The 17,526-nt window shown below is 38.6% G+C and overlaps 1 protein-coding gene across 2 annotated transcripts in view; it reads left to right on the top strand.

The window, feature by feature from the left end:
- The window catches only part of LOC109105099 (fibronectin type III domain-containing protein 3B-like), a 122,744-nt gene that overhangs the window by 14,045 nt on the left and 91,173 nt on the right, over nucleotides 1-17,526 (top strand). For both annotated transcript variants that reach the window (XM_042773608.1, XM_042773616.1), the window contains exon 2: nucleotides 15,907-16,054. In XM_042773608.1, the coding sequence (XP_042629542.1) occupies nucleotides 15,935-16,054 (120 nt within the window). In that variant the 5' untranslated portion in view covers nucleotides 15,907-15,934. The remainder of the gene's footprint in view (nucleotides 1-15,906; nucleotides 16,055-17,526) is intronic.

Consider the following 17,526-nt stretch of genomic DNA (forward strand, 5'->3'; position numbering starts at 1 on the left):
AACATTTATGTATGATGTTGATTACCACACAAAATAATTCTAATTTGTCACGTGAGGTTGAAGTGAGGTACTTATGGTGGATGTAAATGTGGCTCAGTGGAGGATTTGAAAACAAAAGTGAAGCTTTGAAGAATGTTGGTAACCAAACTGTTGCTGGTAGCCATTGACTTCCGTAGGAAGAAAAAAATAGTATGGAAGTAAAGTTATAAATATTATGGGGTTATTCTCAATAAGATTTAGAACATGCATTTATCAACTAACAATTACCCTCACACACCTTTAGGTGTTCGATAGTTTTGTAGGATAAACATTAAACAACCAAAAACAGGTCAAATATCAAAGCATAAAAGAATACATCCTGTACACATTATCTCTACTTGCAAATGTATCAAAAATAGATTTATTCACAATTCGGTCCTATGATCTTCATCAGGCATATACGACAGGTGTGTGGGATTTATTATTTTTTGCTTTGATAACATCCATTTCTAAAATTAATAGGATGAATTTTCATTTCATGCCGACTTAATTGAATAGCTGTCAGTGTGTTCTACTGTTGTTTTTCTCTCTCTGTTTCAGTTACTCTCTCACTTGTTTGCACTGGTCCTGGAAATACTGTTGGAAAAACTGAATGTTGTGTGCAACTTGGGATATTGGCTTTTCAAACTCATACTTGGGTCCTCTGACAATTTTTTTTTTCCCATAAGCAAACCTCAGCTGCCATCATTTTGGCCTCTTTAATGGATTTAATTCTGTGGACCTCTAGAAATGTAGATCCACCTACTCAAAACAAGCCACATCTCCTTTGGCGTTGTTTTCATGGACCAGTTGCTGGGGCGGAAGCTGGTGCCAGCTGATGTTCCACCAGTTCAGGGGAGAGCACAATCTCTCCAAAAATATGCCTTTGAAAACTTTTGGGAACATTGGCTTGGTTGCCTTTATGAGGCTGGATGAATTTTCTGCTGCTTCAGTGTGGTTGATTTGGAATGTGAACATCAGTTTTTGATTAGGGCTAAGAGACTGACAGGGTTTGAGATTTTAGGTTTTGTTTTCCCGGGATAACACAGTGGAAGAGAGACAACGATGACTATTGTGCATCTCTTTCATGATGGTGGAGTGAAACTTGTAGAAAGTGGTGATGCTGCCATTTTTCAGGGCCAGGTCTGGACACGTCAGAACTCAAGAACTTGCGATATTTGTCTTCTGGAAGCCAGGTGAGGGATATCCACTGTGAGGTGCTACTCTGGAATGAGAAGGTCTTTCATAGAAATTTTCAGAGAAATGTCAATAGCATCCAGGACAGCCTAATGTGGTATTTCACTTGCATGTTGCCTCTGCACTCTCTTTTCTTATTAAGGGCTCTTGAGGTGCTCTTGTGTTCAATCAGCCTTACAAAAACGCTAATGTCCTAGGCTGGCTCCATGCACAGGGAAGCCTTTGTTCCTGATAACTCCCCAGTGCAAAAAGCTAAGTCTGTCAGACAGACATGCCTCCTCTCTTCAGGTTTTCAGAGTAAAGTGTCCCTCAGTCTTGTTTATCTGAAGTGGTGTACGTGCCGCTAGCATTGTCAAAACATAGTGAGATGAGGTCTGGGGTAATTATTGACAGAACACAACTTCAATGGCTGTTTGATTAGCATTAGAAAGAGGTCATTAAAATGTTTGACAAATCGTAGCGAGCAAGTCAGATAATGTTTGAGGCTGTATGAACTCTGGTGGTCTCTTCACTCAGCAATGTAAATGGTTTGGTCAATGAAAAAAAAAAATGTTTTTCATTTATATAATACATTTTTATCATAATAAATTATAATTGATTATATAAATAAAATTATTCTTATCCTATTATTATTATTATTATTATTTAAAGGTTTCCTGAATCAGTTTCCAGAATGTTTTTCTAAAAAATATTGTATTTATTAAATATTTTTATATAATTTATTACAACTATGATGCCGATACTACTACTACTACTAATAATTTACAGAGTTATAAAAATATTTATTTTAAAGCTTATTAATATTTGAAAAACCTTTTTTTTCTGCAAAGTCAGATTTAGTTTTAATACAGAAATTAACATTCTTTATATAATAGGTGTAGACATGTCAATAATAAAAAAAAAATTATAATCTGCATTTTTTAAAATGTATTTTTAAATAAATTTAAAAGACAAATTGGAGAAAAGAAGGGCGATTGATCTGGTTGCAGGTAGCTGAAGGAAGTCCTGTGAATACACCAGGAAGCCTCCCATTTTTTTCACTGTTGGGTGTGAAGCTTCTTTTTGGCCCGCCCTGGCAATAAAAACAGTGAGGATGAATGTGGACAGTGAGTGTCCTTAGACTCCCCCCCACTTTCAAGTGTGGATATAAAAATCCTCTACATCCTCCCTGCCTCACCTCTCCTCCCCAAGTATCCCATTTCTAGCAAAACCTTGACCTGGGGCTGCAGCTTTTCCAGGTGGGAGACCAGTTGAGACATGACTTAGCAGCGGAGGGAGGTCTTTCTTTTTTCTGAAGTGGAGAGATTTTTTAGCGGAGAGGAATTCCTGTGCTGCCTGGGCTCCTCTGCATAAACGGCTTGTCATTACTTCAATTACAGGGAGCCGACAGACTCCGCTCCACTCCGCTCGGTGTGGGCCGCCCCAAAATAAACTCTCAGATAGTCTCTCTTTGTCACTCTCTTGTATGAAGTAAACTGTGCTGTGTGTGTGGCACGTACTGTGTCCATGCTGTGCAGTTTAGGTGGGCAGGTAGCACGCTGAACGCGCACCTCGCGGTGTATTATGCAGGTATGCACGTGTCCGTGCTCAGCGTCTGAACCTGTTGAACTCTCTGGCTGGGTCTGAATGGGCACACTCATTTAGCTCAGCCCTGCTCCTGAGACCTTATTACACATCTCCATTGCCGCTCAACTGAGCCTCTGTGTAAAAGCTAACAGAAGTCTCCTGCATTCCTCCCAACCCCCTACACTCACCCTCACCCCACCTCACCCACAGCCGCCTGCACAAAGGTGCTCCATTCTGGGGCCAGGCTTTCTGCTCCCCTCTTTACAATACTTATTGTTGGGTGCAGGGAGCTTAATGGGAGGCGTGCAAGAGCTGGTTTCCCACCATATTCGAGTACCCTCCTGACTTCCAGAAGAGATGTGGCCAGACACAAGGTTGACAAAAGGTTGAGCTGGGGGAAGGTTTGCTCAGGTGCCTCTGTCATTGAACTGCTGGCCATTTTAGGACATTGTGGTGGTTGATTGACTAGTTTAAATTATTATTATTAATTTTATATAGTATATGTAGGGATGGGAATCATGAAGAATTGAACCATTATAATTATCCATGTTTACATTATCTTAAGAATAAATATTTAGGGAAAAAAATTAAATGCAGTTCCAGTGCCAAATGAGACATTTACGAAATACAATTTGAACATTTCTTGCAGATGAACTCTTACTCTAAAGACTTTCAATGAATCATTTATGTGTTTTTTTTTTTTTTTTTTTTTTTTTTGAGCTGTGATGCTCATGTGGATGCTGGAGGTGCCCTAATCCCATTTTAGCTTTCTCATATATGATTTCCTGTCGCTTTTGACTGTCTGTGCTTTAAAAATGGCAAGAGCCCTAAAATTACAGAAAGAAATGTATTATACCTTACTTGCTCTTCAAAGTAAGATCTTACTCCTCTTTTTGGTAGCCCACTTTAGCCAGCAGTGTAGTCATTCAATCCCTATTCTGATTTGAATGCCTCTACAGAATATTCTCCCGGGTTCAGCTTTCATTGTATGGTGACACTTGAGAGCATTCCTGTATTCCTGCATGGATGTTGTGAACCTTTGTAGTAGTAAATAGTAGGCTAATGATATGCAGATATCACACTCTTAGTGCACTTTCCAACTAAAAATGTTTTTGCATTAGGGCTGGACGTTTTTTTTTTAGATTTTATCGATTAATTCAAATTTAATGTTTTGCCACAATTACATTTTTGTATAAATCGAGCAATCAAGATCAAAATCACTTTGACAATATGCCAATGTTAACAGTAAAAAGAAAAGAATGATCCAAACGCATGTCGGGGCACGTGATTAACCGCTCACGTGTGACGTGCTCTGTGAAGGAGTTGAATATATCACTAGGTGCCATTCACACAGAATGCGCTTTTGTGTTGACAAAGATGCGACGCAGGCAGCGGAATAGGAAAAAAATGCAGGAAGATGGGGGTTGAACTTCTTTTAACTCGAGCACCGCATTTTTAGAATGGCGTTTCATGCATGAGACAGTCAAACCATGTTTACATAGAAATAAACAGTGGAAAAGCAGCGCAATCAAATGCAAACCTGTAAAGAACTACTACTGTATGTATGACATTTCATGTTTGCATCATGGTGACATCAGGCTGAAAGCTGCTGTTCATTGTTTTTCTTCAGACATTTTGAATTTGAATTTCCTCGACTTTTGAGTTTTTTTTTTTTTATAAAGCATTTTTTATTATATTATTTATATACATATAATATGTATAAGATAAGTTTGTACAAGATGTAATTGTAGTTCATGCATATTTTTTGTAAAGATATTTAACAAGTGATTTGTTTAACATTTACATCATGTTGAAAACTTTATGTTTGGTGCACTTGGAATATATATATATTTTTTTTAATTTGAGGGTTAATAAAGAAAAAAGTTACTTGAATCTTGTTGTAGTTACTTTTTCAAGTTGACTTGTTAAAACATTTTAAAATCGAGAATCGGTCAAACGATTAAATTTTTTTGCCAAATCGCCCAGCCCTATTTTGCATTCCTTACTTGTTTAGTCAGTTTGGATAAAAGAATCTGCAGAATGATTAAATGTTAATATTTTAAGGGGCCCCAGGCTCCATCACCTTTCTCTTTGTCTATGGGTCAAGTACAGTATGAGGCAGGTAGTTTGTTGATGAGATGCTTTGGGGTGCATTAATAGTTGATCTTGACATGTTAGCCCATGACAGCATTCATTCTTTTCCTCAAGCTGAGTATTAAACTTCAGCGTGACCTGGAATAAGGTAAGTCGATGCTTAAAGTGCTTAAAGAGATGCTGTTGCCATGAGAGACAGCTGTTTCCATGGCGTCGCTGCTCGGTTCTGTGAAAACATCAGTTGTGAACCCGATTGCCTGAGGTGTACGTGCTGTGGAGGGTACTGCCAGGAAATTCCTTTTAGCATATGCATGCATAAAAACTCATATAGAAGCATCCCACCTTTAAAGAACAACCATGCATTTTAGATTTATGCTTTATGGTTGTTCAGCAACAACTTACTATTTGTCTTATTATTAATCTTGGAACTTGTCAGTTTATTATTTAGGTCTGCATGGTGAGGTGTGTATTTATTCATGGCTGTGTGGGGATTTCTAGATATACTGTAGTGAAAGACTTATGTCTTATATTTGTTGGCAGACATCTCACTTCCTGCATTAGTATTATGATTGAGTGAGCTGTCCAGCCATGACGGAGTGTGACTTTGGGCTCCAAAATGGGCAAACTCAATATTTTTATCAGATTAGATCTCAGTTCATCTTTCAGTAATATCCTCAGTCCAATATCAACTTAATCTTGCTCTCTTTTGCAGTCTGTCCTCAGTTGGATTTGGAAATGTGTGTTTTAAAATGGATGGAGTCATTGGAAATGATACTTTAAACCACAACAGGCCAAAGGCATAATTCCCCAGATCCAGAACACCCAAACACAGCGCAGCTGGACGCTGAACCTCTCAGTACATATTCTACTCATTCCAGGCCAAATTATAGGCCTTGCTCTCCCATTATGCAGATTTCAACCCAAGCAAACCATTAGAGGGAACGCTACACTCTCTCCAGCTTTTATTTATGAAGAGTTTCATGGTTGAAGAGATGGTATGAATCATCTACATGGTTGCTTTTCATCTTTTTCTGTTTAGAACTCTTGTTTGCATTTAATCCTCTTCGTTTACAAGATTTCGCTGTCTGGCTTTCTAATTTTCTCTTTGAAGCACTTAGTTTTAATGAAAAGCAACTTTGATAAAATGTTGAACAGGTATGGGCATGAAGGATCAAACTTTGTCAAATTAACTATGGCAGCACTATGGTTCAGTGAGAGTTTTATTAGCACCCAAGTACTTTGTTGTATACCACAGGACCTGAAAGACAACCTATAAAATGTATGAAAATCTATTCGTGAAAAAATTAATATTTTATATAATATTTAATTATATACTATGTAATATAAAACTAAAACTTTTTTAGATTTTTACATTTAATTATAAAAATTTGTTATAAAAAAATTGTCTGTAAATATTTATTATAGAACAATACACACAGGCTGGTACAGGTACAGTAAAGCAGCAGTATTACCATGGCGCTTTTTCAGTAAATGAGAAGTTTTATCACTGACTTCCATCTCTCCTGTTGCTTTTCAGCATCAGCATTCCTCTCAGTTCTGCCTTCTGTCTTCTCTCCCTGTGGTTGCTTCTGCCTGCAGGAGCCAGACAGCTACTGAGGATCTTATTAATGCGTGTGTGTCTGAAAGTGTAATTGGCGTTCTCTGAGGCTGTGGGTCCGACGTGGCTTTGTGCAGTCTGTGATTAAACAGAGCTAATAAGCAGATATCAGACAGCCTTGGCAAAAGCTCCTATCTGCAGCCAGCTGGGTGCATACCTACAGGTAGAGCTCATGTCTCCCCGTGGCTCATTTTATCCGCCCCCCCCCCCCACCTTCTTGTTTCTATCTGTCCTCATTTTCCTCTCCTCCTACTTTGGATTCATACTGTTGTGTTATTGGTTGATGGTGTACGGTGTCGGGTTCTCCATCTAGTAAGACCTCTTTGTGGTGTGTTGTTGAGATGCTCTGGTTTTCATGTAAGCCGGGTTTGGATCTTATCTTGTGGGCAGTTTAACAGAAGAATAGAGAGACAAAGTAGTGGAAATAAGAGGCCATTTTGGCTTATGTTTACCAGCGCTGAAATTAACAAAACAACCCCAGTTTCCGTGTCTATGGCCCTCTCACATTTCTGCTCTACGTGTTAAGATTTGCCCTAATCTGAGTCTGTACCTGCTGCAGCCACCACAAACCACCTCAAAAGAGGTTTTTTAACACTCCTAAGTGTTGAATAAGACTGTGTAATTAAGTTAATGTTCTGTTTTCTCCACATGAACTGTAAAAGTTTTTTTGTGAAGGTTATATTTGTGTATTATTCTTATTGTTAGACTAGGGGTGTGAATCTTTTTAACATAGAATACACATATAACAGACACTTATTTACATTTATTTATTTATAAAATATTTGTTGTGTTATTTTTTTTTTTATATGTTTGTTTGTTTTTTTTACTTTTAATTTAGATATATCAGACACATTTATTTGTTTATATTTTTGTTTTGAATTATTAATATTATTATAATTATTATTATTATATCTTTTTTATTTTCTTTGATGTACAATTGAAAAGTCATATTTCAAGATCAGTTAATATGAATCAGCAGGATTTTTTATTCATTCGCATCAGGTTACCAAGTGAATAATTGCATTCTTTCCTAAACAAAAAACAAACAAACAAAAAACACTGAAACACTTTTTTACTCACTCTCAAGTCATTCTTTCTTTTGTGGTTTCCAAAAGAAGATATTTTAAAAAATATAGTGTTTTTTTTTATTTTGTCTATACAATTGAAGTCAGTGGCATCTGTTATTGTTTTGGACCAAATTGACTTTCACTGAATGGAAAAAAATGGTTAAAACATTCCTTAAAATATCTTCTCTTGTGTTCTGCTCAACAAAGACAGTAATTGAATGACATTAAAGGTGAGCATTTAAATCTTTTCAAATAATTTAAAAGCTCTTTAAAAGAAAAATCCCTGATGCACTGAATACAGAATATGCAGTACACTGAACATGTATTTGTCACATATGTTTATAGTATGTCAAATGTACAGAGGCAGTTCTAGGCATTGGAGTTAAAGTTCTCCTGCCTATGAACATAGAATGTCCATCTGTAGCTGGAAACAATGTGACGTGTCTGTGGGCGGAGCTTAGGTGGAGGCAGAAAGATTCCCCTGACCGCGTCACTAACACTAGCTATGAAGATTGGTAGTTTGTTTATTAACAGTGACCGGAGAAAATCAGATTTTACCTGCATATGTACAGTCACTCAGTGATTATTATTTGAAAAAGTTAACTTTAACGGACGAAACCAGACTGGCCGACCCGCACACACTCACTCAATGGATAGACGATCAGACAGGATTACCTCCGGTTGAGTGACTAACATTTACACCTATATGATAGAGAAACCTAACGTGTATAATAAAGAGAAACTAATCTGTGTCTATCTAGTCATGAAGATGTATATATTTCAGTGTCAGCAGGCAACTATTTTTACAGCTACATGAGAGTGAACTGGGCCAAAATACAAAAAAAGTTAAACATTTAATGTGATGGATATATTATTTGAAGACATATGTATGTAATGGCCAAATAGTGTTTTTAAAGTGTACCTCTTATAAATGATTTACAGTATTACAGTACCTTTACATTACTTTAAATACAGTACATTTAAAGATGTGAATATTTTCTAGAAAAAAATCCAGAAACTGCAAATTTTCTGCTTTCTGTATTTGATTATTCTTTCTTACCAAGTTCTTAAAAATTCTAGCCACAATCAATCACAATGTATATACAATTACAGATGATTAAGCATATAAATCGTCAGTTTGTTGTTTTACACACATGCACACAGATTTTCATACACAGGCTACTCTTGCATGTTGAGAGATGCATAAGAAATTTTTAGACGCGTAACACAAACCATAATCCATAACAACAGAAGACAATACTGTATTTATCCTTTTCTGATAAGACGTGTGTGCTACAATCGCAAGCATTTTTGATGATTGTTTCTGTCCAGTCCGATTGTTTTGTTTTGTTTTTAACCACAGCTGTCATCAGTTTTTTTTGTCTGGCAATGCCAGCAGGTATGCAATAAAATTTAAAATTGGAGCCTGTACTCCGTCAAATCTCCACTGGTTTGAATTGGCCGCCTCCAGTTTTGCATTTGTTTTGCCTCCAGCTAGCACTGTGACGTAATTGTGACGTACGCACTAAAATGGTCTAAAGCTGGTTTGAATCATCCTGAATGTGCTCTTCAACAAGCATGCTGAGCATGAGGGGATGACAGACATTGTTCATTATTTCTTCATCTCACCCACACCCTCGAGAGAGTCTTGGTCAGACCCAATGAAAGAACATGCTTTTTGATGAGCATTTTTAGTCTGTTAGCAACCCTGACTCCTAGCAGTTGGTTGCAGAAAAGCTCTTTTAGTTAAGAAAAGTCTTAGTAATAATTCACTTAAAATTATAATTTAGGATCTTCATAGCTTGAGGGTTTTGTTGCAGCCGGCCCAGAGTCCCAGCACAGCACTCCACTTACAATGACCAGAGTTTTTCAGGAAATTCACTGCAGTTTATTTAAAACACTTATTTGTAAGTGAATGAGATTTCAATAGCCTATTTTTTTTCCATCATATTTTATGCAGATTTTGGGATATTGCATAAAAATGGTGAATGGAGACACCATGGTGCAAATAAAATGTCTTAGATGAATCACTTCCACCGCCATTGGCAAGTGTTTTGTAATTCACTTAATGAAATATTCTTAGTGTTAACACAAGTTGAAACATGGCTTTTGATCACATCTGTATATTCTACTTTACTCAGAGTTTTCAGGTTTATCTGCAACTAAACCTCATAGAAAAATTTGACCAAAATTGTGGCACACATTTGATGACTAAATTTGTGGGACATCTAGGCAGGATTGTGTTCTTTCAGGACCACTTCCTTGATCTTTGCCATGTCGATTTGCTGGTGATTGTCTCCAAACGTCTCTCTACATGCTGTTAAAGTAATCCTATTTACTCTGCCTAAAACCTATCCTCATGCAACAGTCATCACAATTGAGACATCTAAAAACTTTTGCAGGTGGCACAGATAAGTCCCTGTACTTCACGGCTGAAGTGTAGAGCAATACGAGGAAAAGGCCCCTGTGCTACTGCTCTGTATATTTGTACAAGACCATTGCAAGGTTGAAGGCCTCCCACCGATGGATGAGAAGGACTTTCAAAAGCATCAGTGCACTTCAAAGAGTCCTTGTGCCTCTGTCAATAACTATAATTTAAGATGAGACTGTCAACAAACTCCTGGCAATGGAGAAGTCCACAACAGAGAGTCTGCTTTTCTGAGAAAAGTGGGATGATGGGAGTTCCCCCCCACCACCTTTTTCCCAAAAATGATGCTTTAACTACCATTCGAAAGCAAAGCCAGAACTTGTCATAAGACAGCAGACCAGATTAGTATATCCAAGAATGTATCAATCACACCTGCATACCTACTGCATTCTTTTCCTCAACTATCGAGAAGCAAGTTCCTGATCAAATTCACCAGTACATACTCTGAAAGTACAGGAATTTAGATGCAGTCTCCGAGTTTCCAAAAGGTACGTGTCATTGTGCTGGACAAGGTGGGAACAGTTTGTGGTACGCTGTCCATCTGACCCATTCCCATTTGTTCTTTCATTTGTTCCGCTTTTTTGTGTCCATCTAGACTACGGAAACTATCTGGCATGTGACAGGAGGTACTGGACAAGAGCGAGAGAGACAGGCAGACAGAGACTGGCTGTACTGCACGCCTCGCTGCCCAGACTGCCCAGGATTTAATTAGTCTGTGTGATATTTATGCATAAATAAAAGTGGGAGCTGCCATATTTGCTCATTTTTGCAGCCCACAAATCTCTTGTCTTGTTGCAGCCTTCCTAAGGCCACAGATAGACAGCTGTGTTGCATAAAACCTTGACCCTCGAAAGTTGCAGAGAACGTCCTTGTCACCTGTGGCATGTTACTGAAGCTCTAAACCACAGCATAGCTGCAGAACATTGCGTTCCATTGATGCCATCTGGAACTTTTGCCATTTGTCTTGATGTCTGTGTCTTGCTATGGGAGAGGAATGTTGTGGATGTGGCTATCCCACATCTTATGTCATGTGATGAGGGTGTTAGTGAGTTGTTATTGTCCTGGGATAACATTTGGATGTGTCGTCTTGGCAAAATGCATGGTACATGAATTAAGTTTGTGAGTTGTTCGTGAAAGCATCTCACTTTTATTAAGCTCCAGATGAGTTGTGTTAGTGTGGTTGTGCAATCATGACCCACAGCTGGCCCTTACCGCCAGGCTGACAGGAAACAGGAAAGTCAGGGTGTGCATGACCAATTTTTTTTTATTTATTTTTATGCATTGCAAGGTCTGGACTGAGGCACTATGGCAAATCACCCACCATGTAAATTGGCTGAGGGGAGTGTGTGAGTGCTTATGTATGACTGTGCTCTATTTGCCTTATTGTACTGCACAATGTTAAAGGCTGTAGAACAGGAAGTAGCTCAGTGTTTTGTTCTCAATGAGAGACAGTGATATTCATCTCTGGTTAGTCTAAGCACGGCCTGTCATTCAAAAATCCCCTGCGCCTTCACTGAGAAACTCCTTTTCTATTGTATTTCCCCAGACCTGCACAGTTCACCACAAAATCTGGAGAACTAGTCTTTGCACCACAGGGAGACCCTAACAGGGAAGGAAAGCCATAGGTAGACGCAGCAAAACACAACATAACAGTCCGGTGAAGCCCTTAGCAACACACCTTACTGAGGACTCTTTTTGCATTTTTGAGGAGGAAGAAATGAGCAGTGGAGCATTCCATACAAGGAAAAAATAAAACATTTATATGCTGCTTGTGGCTTTTGATGCTGGTGGTAAAGGAGTTGTGGACCACCAACATTACAAGCTGCTATCGGCCAGAAGATTCCTCTCCTCCCTCAAAGCACAATCCTTCTCACAGCCACACACACACACACACACACAACTTTTCTAAATACATATGTAGTTGGATGTATTATTTACAATAAGAATTTTTTAACCAAAATATCATAACTGGACCTTCCAGTGAAGGCAAAGTTTTTTCTGCTGACACATGCAGGTCTTTCCCAATCATTGATTCCCCAATGTAAGCCCAGCCCATGGAAGCTCACATTCATCTGCTTCCTTCAAGTCCAGCGCCCACATCTTAAAATTCAGTCAACAACTGATGTATAGAACCAAGTTTCCGCTCTACATTTTTCTTTTTAGATAATCTGTTATACTCAGGTGTATATCACAATACGAAAGAAAATATTTGTTGTTAATTCCATTTCATTGAGACTTTAATGTCAAAGTCGCTTTAAGGCAAGTCAGTTCACTCAGCAGCCATGTTGACAACAGGCTGCTATCTAGACATTGGGCGAGTACAGCTCTCAAGTATCTACTTGAATTTTGCAAGATAAAAATTTCAAAATCTGTCCACATTGCATTTCTATTACATATTTGAAATCAGCAATAGAATCTGACAGTTGGCATTTCACAAATTCAGTGTCTTTAGCTAAAATAATGATTTACTGTTTTTTGAAACTAATAAGCTGTTGGTTTTCATGTTGTGTCAAATAAATTAAAGATATTAACTTATATAATCTACACTACTTGAAAGATTCATCTAACTAAAATGCCTCACTGTAAACGATATGGTGTTGATATAGATCTTCATAAACAATGTATTTTTCAGACTCATCCAGCTAATTCTCATGTGTCTTCTAGGCTTAATAATAAGATTGATGCCTTTATCCGATAGACGATTGGCTCTTTTAACTGAAAAAGTGGGACTTCCATTCTTGTGTCGTATTTTTTGTGAATTGTCTCATTCTCCTTACACTGTCTCTACTAATGTCGGTCCCTGCAAGATTCAAGGGAGGGTTATCCTGAGATACCCGACATTATAAGCATGAAAGGTATGCTCACATCTCATGCTATGATCTCCCAAGGCATACTCAGCCTGTTTTCATCTACCTTTAATCTAAATGCCAATTAGAGAGCTGTGTGTTGTGAAAGCTGTGGAGGAAGCAGATTAACAAACCTACATGCTTATGGATTCAATTAACCCTTGTTTTTCAAGTTTAATAGGGTTTGTTGCTACTCAGGTTTTGACCAGCTGGTTTGATTCGTTTATTTTAGGGTGTGTATTTTTTTTTAAACATTTAAGAGAAGGAGTTGGGGGAGGAGGAGCAGTAGGAGGAGAAAAAGACAAGTGAAAGGATAATGGGGTCCACCATGCCCTAAAATAACAGTTTGCTTTCCCTGAGGTGCTGTGCCGTCAGCCCAATGCATGAGCTGTGGGAGTTTGCATGTGTGTGGCATTGCATGCAAGTCTGTGTGGCAGATTGCACAAGAAAGTGAGTGCTGCTTTTCTTGCTCAAATTGTGGAGGGAAATTACTGTTAAAATGAGGTAATGAACAGAGAGTATCCAGAAGGCCAGTCTCATTCATACGTCCAATCATGAGACTCTTGTGTCCTTTTATTCTGCTCTAGAGACTGTATGCATGTATACATACAGTAGTAGTATATATATATATTTTTTTGATAATGATATTTTATTTTTGTCACTGTACTTCTAGTCTTTATTTTATTTTACTTTATTTGTTTTTTTTTTTACCTCTAGGTATGTGAACAACAGTGCTTAGGTAAATGTCAGATGTCAATAACTGAATGGAAAGGTTTCACACACTCAGGGCTCTGGGTTTATAAAGCTCAGCTAGGCCTGGCAGATGAGGTGACACCTCAGTGAATTATCGTCTTTTACGTCCTCTGTTAGATTTGAGAGGGAGTTCTCAGTTTTTGCTTCCACCAGCAAGACTGGCCCCTTCACACAAGGCTGTCTCTCATCCCACCACTTCCCTCAGCCTCAGTGAACAAGCGGCCGATTGTTGGGGCCTATCCTTGAAGGAATTTTTCAATTTAACATTTTATCGTCTTTTGGAATCGACACCTTATTAATCAGACATTCTTTCAAAGAGGAGGAAACCTCAAGGATTTTACTGGTGGAACAGCCTTCACAATGGAAATCCATGGACATAACGGTAAACATACCGGCTGGAGAACAAAACTATTTCAAACAAAGGCTGCAAAGTGTATGATATAATTAGTCCAGCATTTCTGTAAACACAGCTATTAAGCTATCGCAGCCCATAACCATCTCATTCTAAGTTTCCACTGTAAGTTGTACAAATCCTAAAATAAATGCAAGCTTCAGTTTCAGTGGAAATCCTAATTATAGCTTTTGCTGGGTGAGAGGCCAAGGCTTTAGCATAGGCCCCATTAGCTGCTAAAGCAGGAGGGATCCAGGCATCAAAGCAGCTCAGCACGGGCTGCTCAACTGAACTAATCTCAACCTAACCACCCAGCACTTTAACCTGTCGCCTGAAACCAAGACTGCATCAGGACCACTCTTCACAGTTGACAGCTGACTCAATTAACTCTGATGGCCTTTATTTAGCCATTTAAACCAATGTTTCTCCTTTTTGCTATCTCTTCCTTTTGTTTTCCTTCCATTTGTCTTCCCCTCAGCTCTCTGGGACTGTGGCTTGGCGGCTCATTTATTATTTCTGGTTAGCTGTAGGGTTTTGTCTCTGTGTGTGGCCTTCCGTCTGTCTGTCTGTCTCTCTCTCTCTCTCTCTCTCTCTCTCTCTCTCTCTCTCTCTATCGCTCTCTCTTTTTCTTTCTTTCTTCCTCTATTTCTTTTTATTTGTTGTATATTCAGAAGCCAACTTTCCTATCCATCTATTCTAACCTGCTTGTCTCCAATCATACCATCTTTTTTTTCTGACTTTATGACGTTTTATGACTTTAACCAACGGGTCAGGTTTTGGCTAGTTAAAATATTTATTGTATTAATACATAATCTTTAAACATGTATTAATCAGTGTTTATTAGTTTTTAACTGAATATATTTCACACACACACACACACACACACACACACACACACACACACACACACACACACACACACACACACATATATATATATAATATTTTTGTGGAAAACGTAACACCTTTTGTTTCAGGATTCTTGAATTGAAAGTACATTACAATAGCATTTATTTATAGTTAAAATCTTTTATATCTTTATTGTCATATTCAATTAATTTAATGCATAATTGCTGTACTGACCCCATACCTTTGAATGGTAGTGTGTGTATATTCAGTTTATTTCTTTCTTTTTCCTTGTCTGTTACCTTTGTTACAGCTCAGGAAGGCTTATTCACTAGTGAAGGATTATGGACTATAATACATGCTTTTGTAGTTTTATCAGCCAATCAGCATCTCCCAAGCATTGTATACTAAAGTCAAGATTTAACAAGGTCCGACTGGGTCTCTAGTCAGTACTGGTAGACATCATCATACTAGAATACCAGATGAAAGATGGATTATTCCAGGCTGATCTTCTTGCATTTCCAGTCCAGAGCCACATTCTGTTCTCATCACAGCATCATAAGGAAAAGCTCAGATCGTGACTGGGCCTAAAGGAGGTCACCATCTGTTTAAACTGTTTACTCTTGTTTTGCCATGTCAGTCTCACCTGATGCACTGCATAAACATGGAGCATGAGGAGTGGGCAAAAGGTAATGAAGGATGGATGGAAAGTCAAACAGAGTGGAGAGAAGAATGGAGATACAATGGGAGTGTGGATGGACCACATTATTTCACAGAGAAAGGATTGCTAGAGCTTTGGTGTCACGATTCCATTCCACAATTCCATTTTCTGCATTTTGGATTTCAGCTGCCTGCTGAGTCACCTCAGTGCAACTCTGCATCTTCCATCCATTTATGCTTTAGCTCAGACACTCAAACGTCACAAACCAACCAAATATTGTGAAATCATCTCAGATAAATGTACACGTCTACCTTACTTACAGCACAAAACAAGGACACCCAAAAAGGGTGTGTTTGCAAGTTTAGTCACATGACTTTATTTTGGTGTTTGTTCACCATCTATTCCTTTTTCTTCCTCACAGAAAGGCAGTCCAGGAAAGTTCTCCATGAATGTACGTCACAATGATGATGACAGACCAGATTCCGCTGGACCTGCCGCCACCACTATTGAACGGGGAGGTGGCCATGATGCCGCACATGATTAATGTTAATGGGGATGGATCGCAACAGGTGAGAGGGAGCGTTACACGGGGCAGTGCATGAACTGATAATGTGTACCTTGAATGCAGTATAAGTTGCTTTCCATACTGCCTCTGCTAGATGCATGCATATAAATGTGAATGTAAGCTACAAATTCCTAGAACAGGGATTTTTAAAGTATTGCAAAGGACCCCAAAAAAGATGATCCCCTTCCAGTCATGGAGACTATGCACAACTATGCACGTTGCAGATTTTTTTGGAAACTTTGAAACAAATGACAATAAATAATCTTTTTGCAAAACTATATGCATGCATGTTTTATTTTTTAGTGTTAAAAATTTTGGCTATCAATGGAATAATTTACTGATTTAATGTTTTTAAAAGAGAAAAGATACAGCATTGATGTAAAACATATTTTTCCATATAACATTTCAGGCACTTTTGGCTTTGAAATGACAGTATTAAACCCAGTTGTTCAATTTTGCATATTGCAAATTATTTAATATAACCACACTGACTCAATCAATGAGTTTGGGCTGGGACTATCTGACCAACGCAGTTGTTTAGTAGTGTTCAGGAAACCTGTTAGAAGACAGTCTTGTACTTGGTATTGCTGGTGCACAAAATACACTCTTCACCTTTTAAAGAGAACCAAAATAAAAGTTCATTTGAAGTTCAAGACCATTTTTCTATGGGTTCATGCTGTGCTGGAGGAAGAGTTCACACGTTGATAAGTTTCTTGAGAGTTGCAAGTGAAAAGTTGACTAGCTTTGTGGCTGCAGGTCAACCGTTACCTTAAATTAAACTGACACAGGATAATTCCTAATGGAAAACAAAGCCAGGTCAGTATTTTGGTCAATGAGGAACATTGTAGTCATATTACATTAGACATTCAAGGAGCACTGCGAGCCCTCAGGCATACCTCACATTTCCCTCACACATCTCTCTGTAGATCTGCGCTATCAGAGCGGATCAGTCTGTTCTGATCTCTTCTCCAGGTGCTACAGATACAGCTCCCCGGGCTGTGTGTCGTCCGGCCAGAGCGGAAAAAGAATCAGACCCTTGAGAGATAAGGAAAAGGGCATCTACAGCAGATAGTGAAGGTTAAGTGCTTTGGATTCAGCCAAGTCCATGTCCTTGTTTCTCTGCATCACTGAAAAGTGTAACAGACTGAACAACCTTCCTGGTCTTGACGAAGCTGTCAGTCCCCAGCATTCTCAATTAATTACATTTGATTGCCAACACTGTCCGATGTCCGCCTGATATGAAATCGGTACGATGCTTGCGTAAGGTTGTGGAAGTGTACATTTGCATTCTGCCAATGTAACGCGTCTGTGTGTTGGGTGAGTCCTTTATCTGCATTAGGTGTGTGCTGGGAAGAGGAGGGAGGGGAGAACACAAGGTTTTCCTCTGGAAAGCCGGCCTGACTCTTGAGTGCATGCCGCCGTTCCCATAGCAACTGCAGCAGCAGACAGTGTCTGTGTGTGTATGTGTGTGTGGAA

Source organism: Cyprinus carpio, chromosome A2, assembly GCF_018340385.1.
Source record: "Cyprinus carpio isolate SPL01 chromosome A2, ASM1834038v1, whole genome shotgun sequence".
Lineage (NCBI taxonomy): Eukaryota > Metazoa > Chordata > Actinopteri > Cypriniformes > Cyprinidae > Cyprinus > Cyprinus carpio.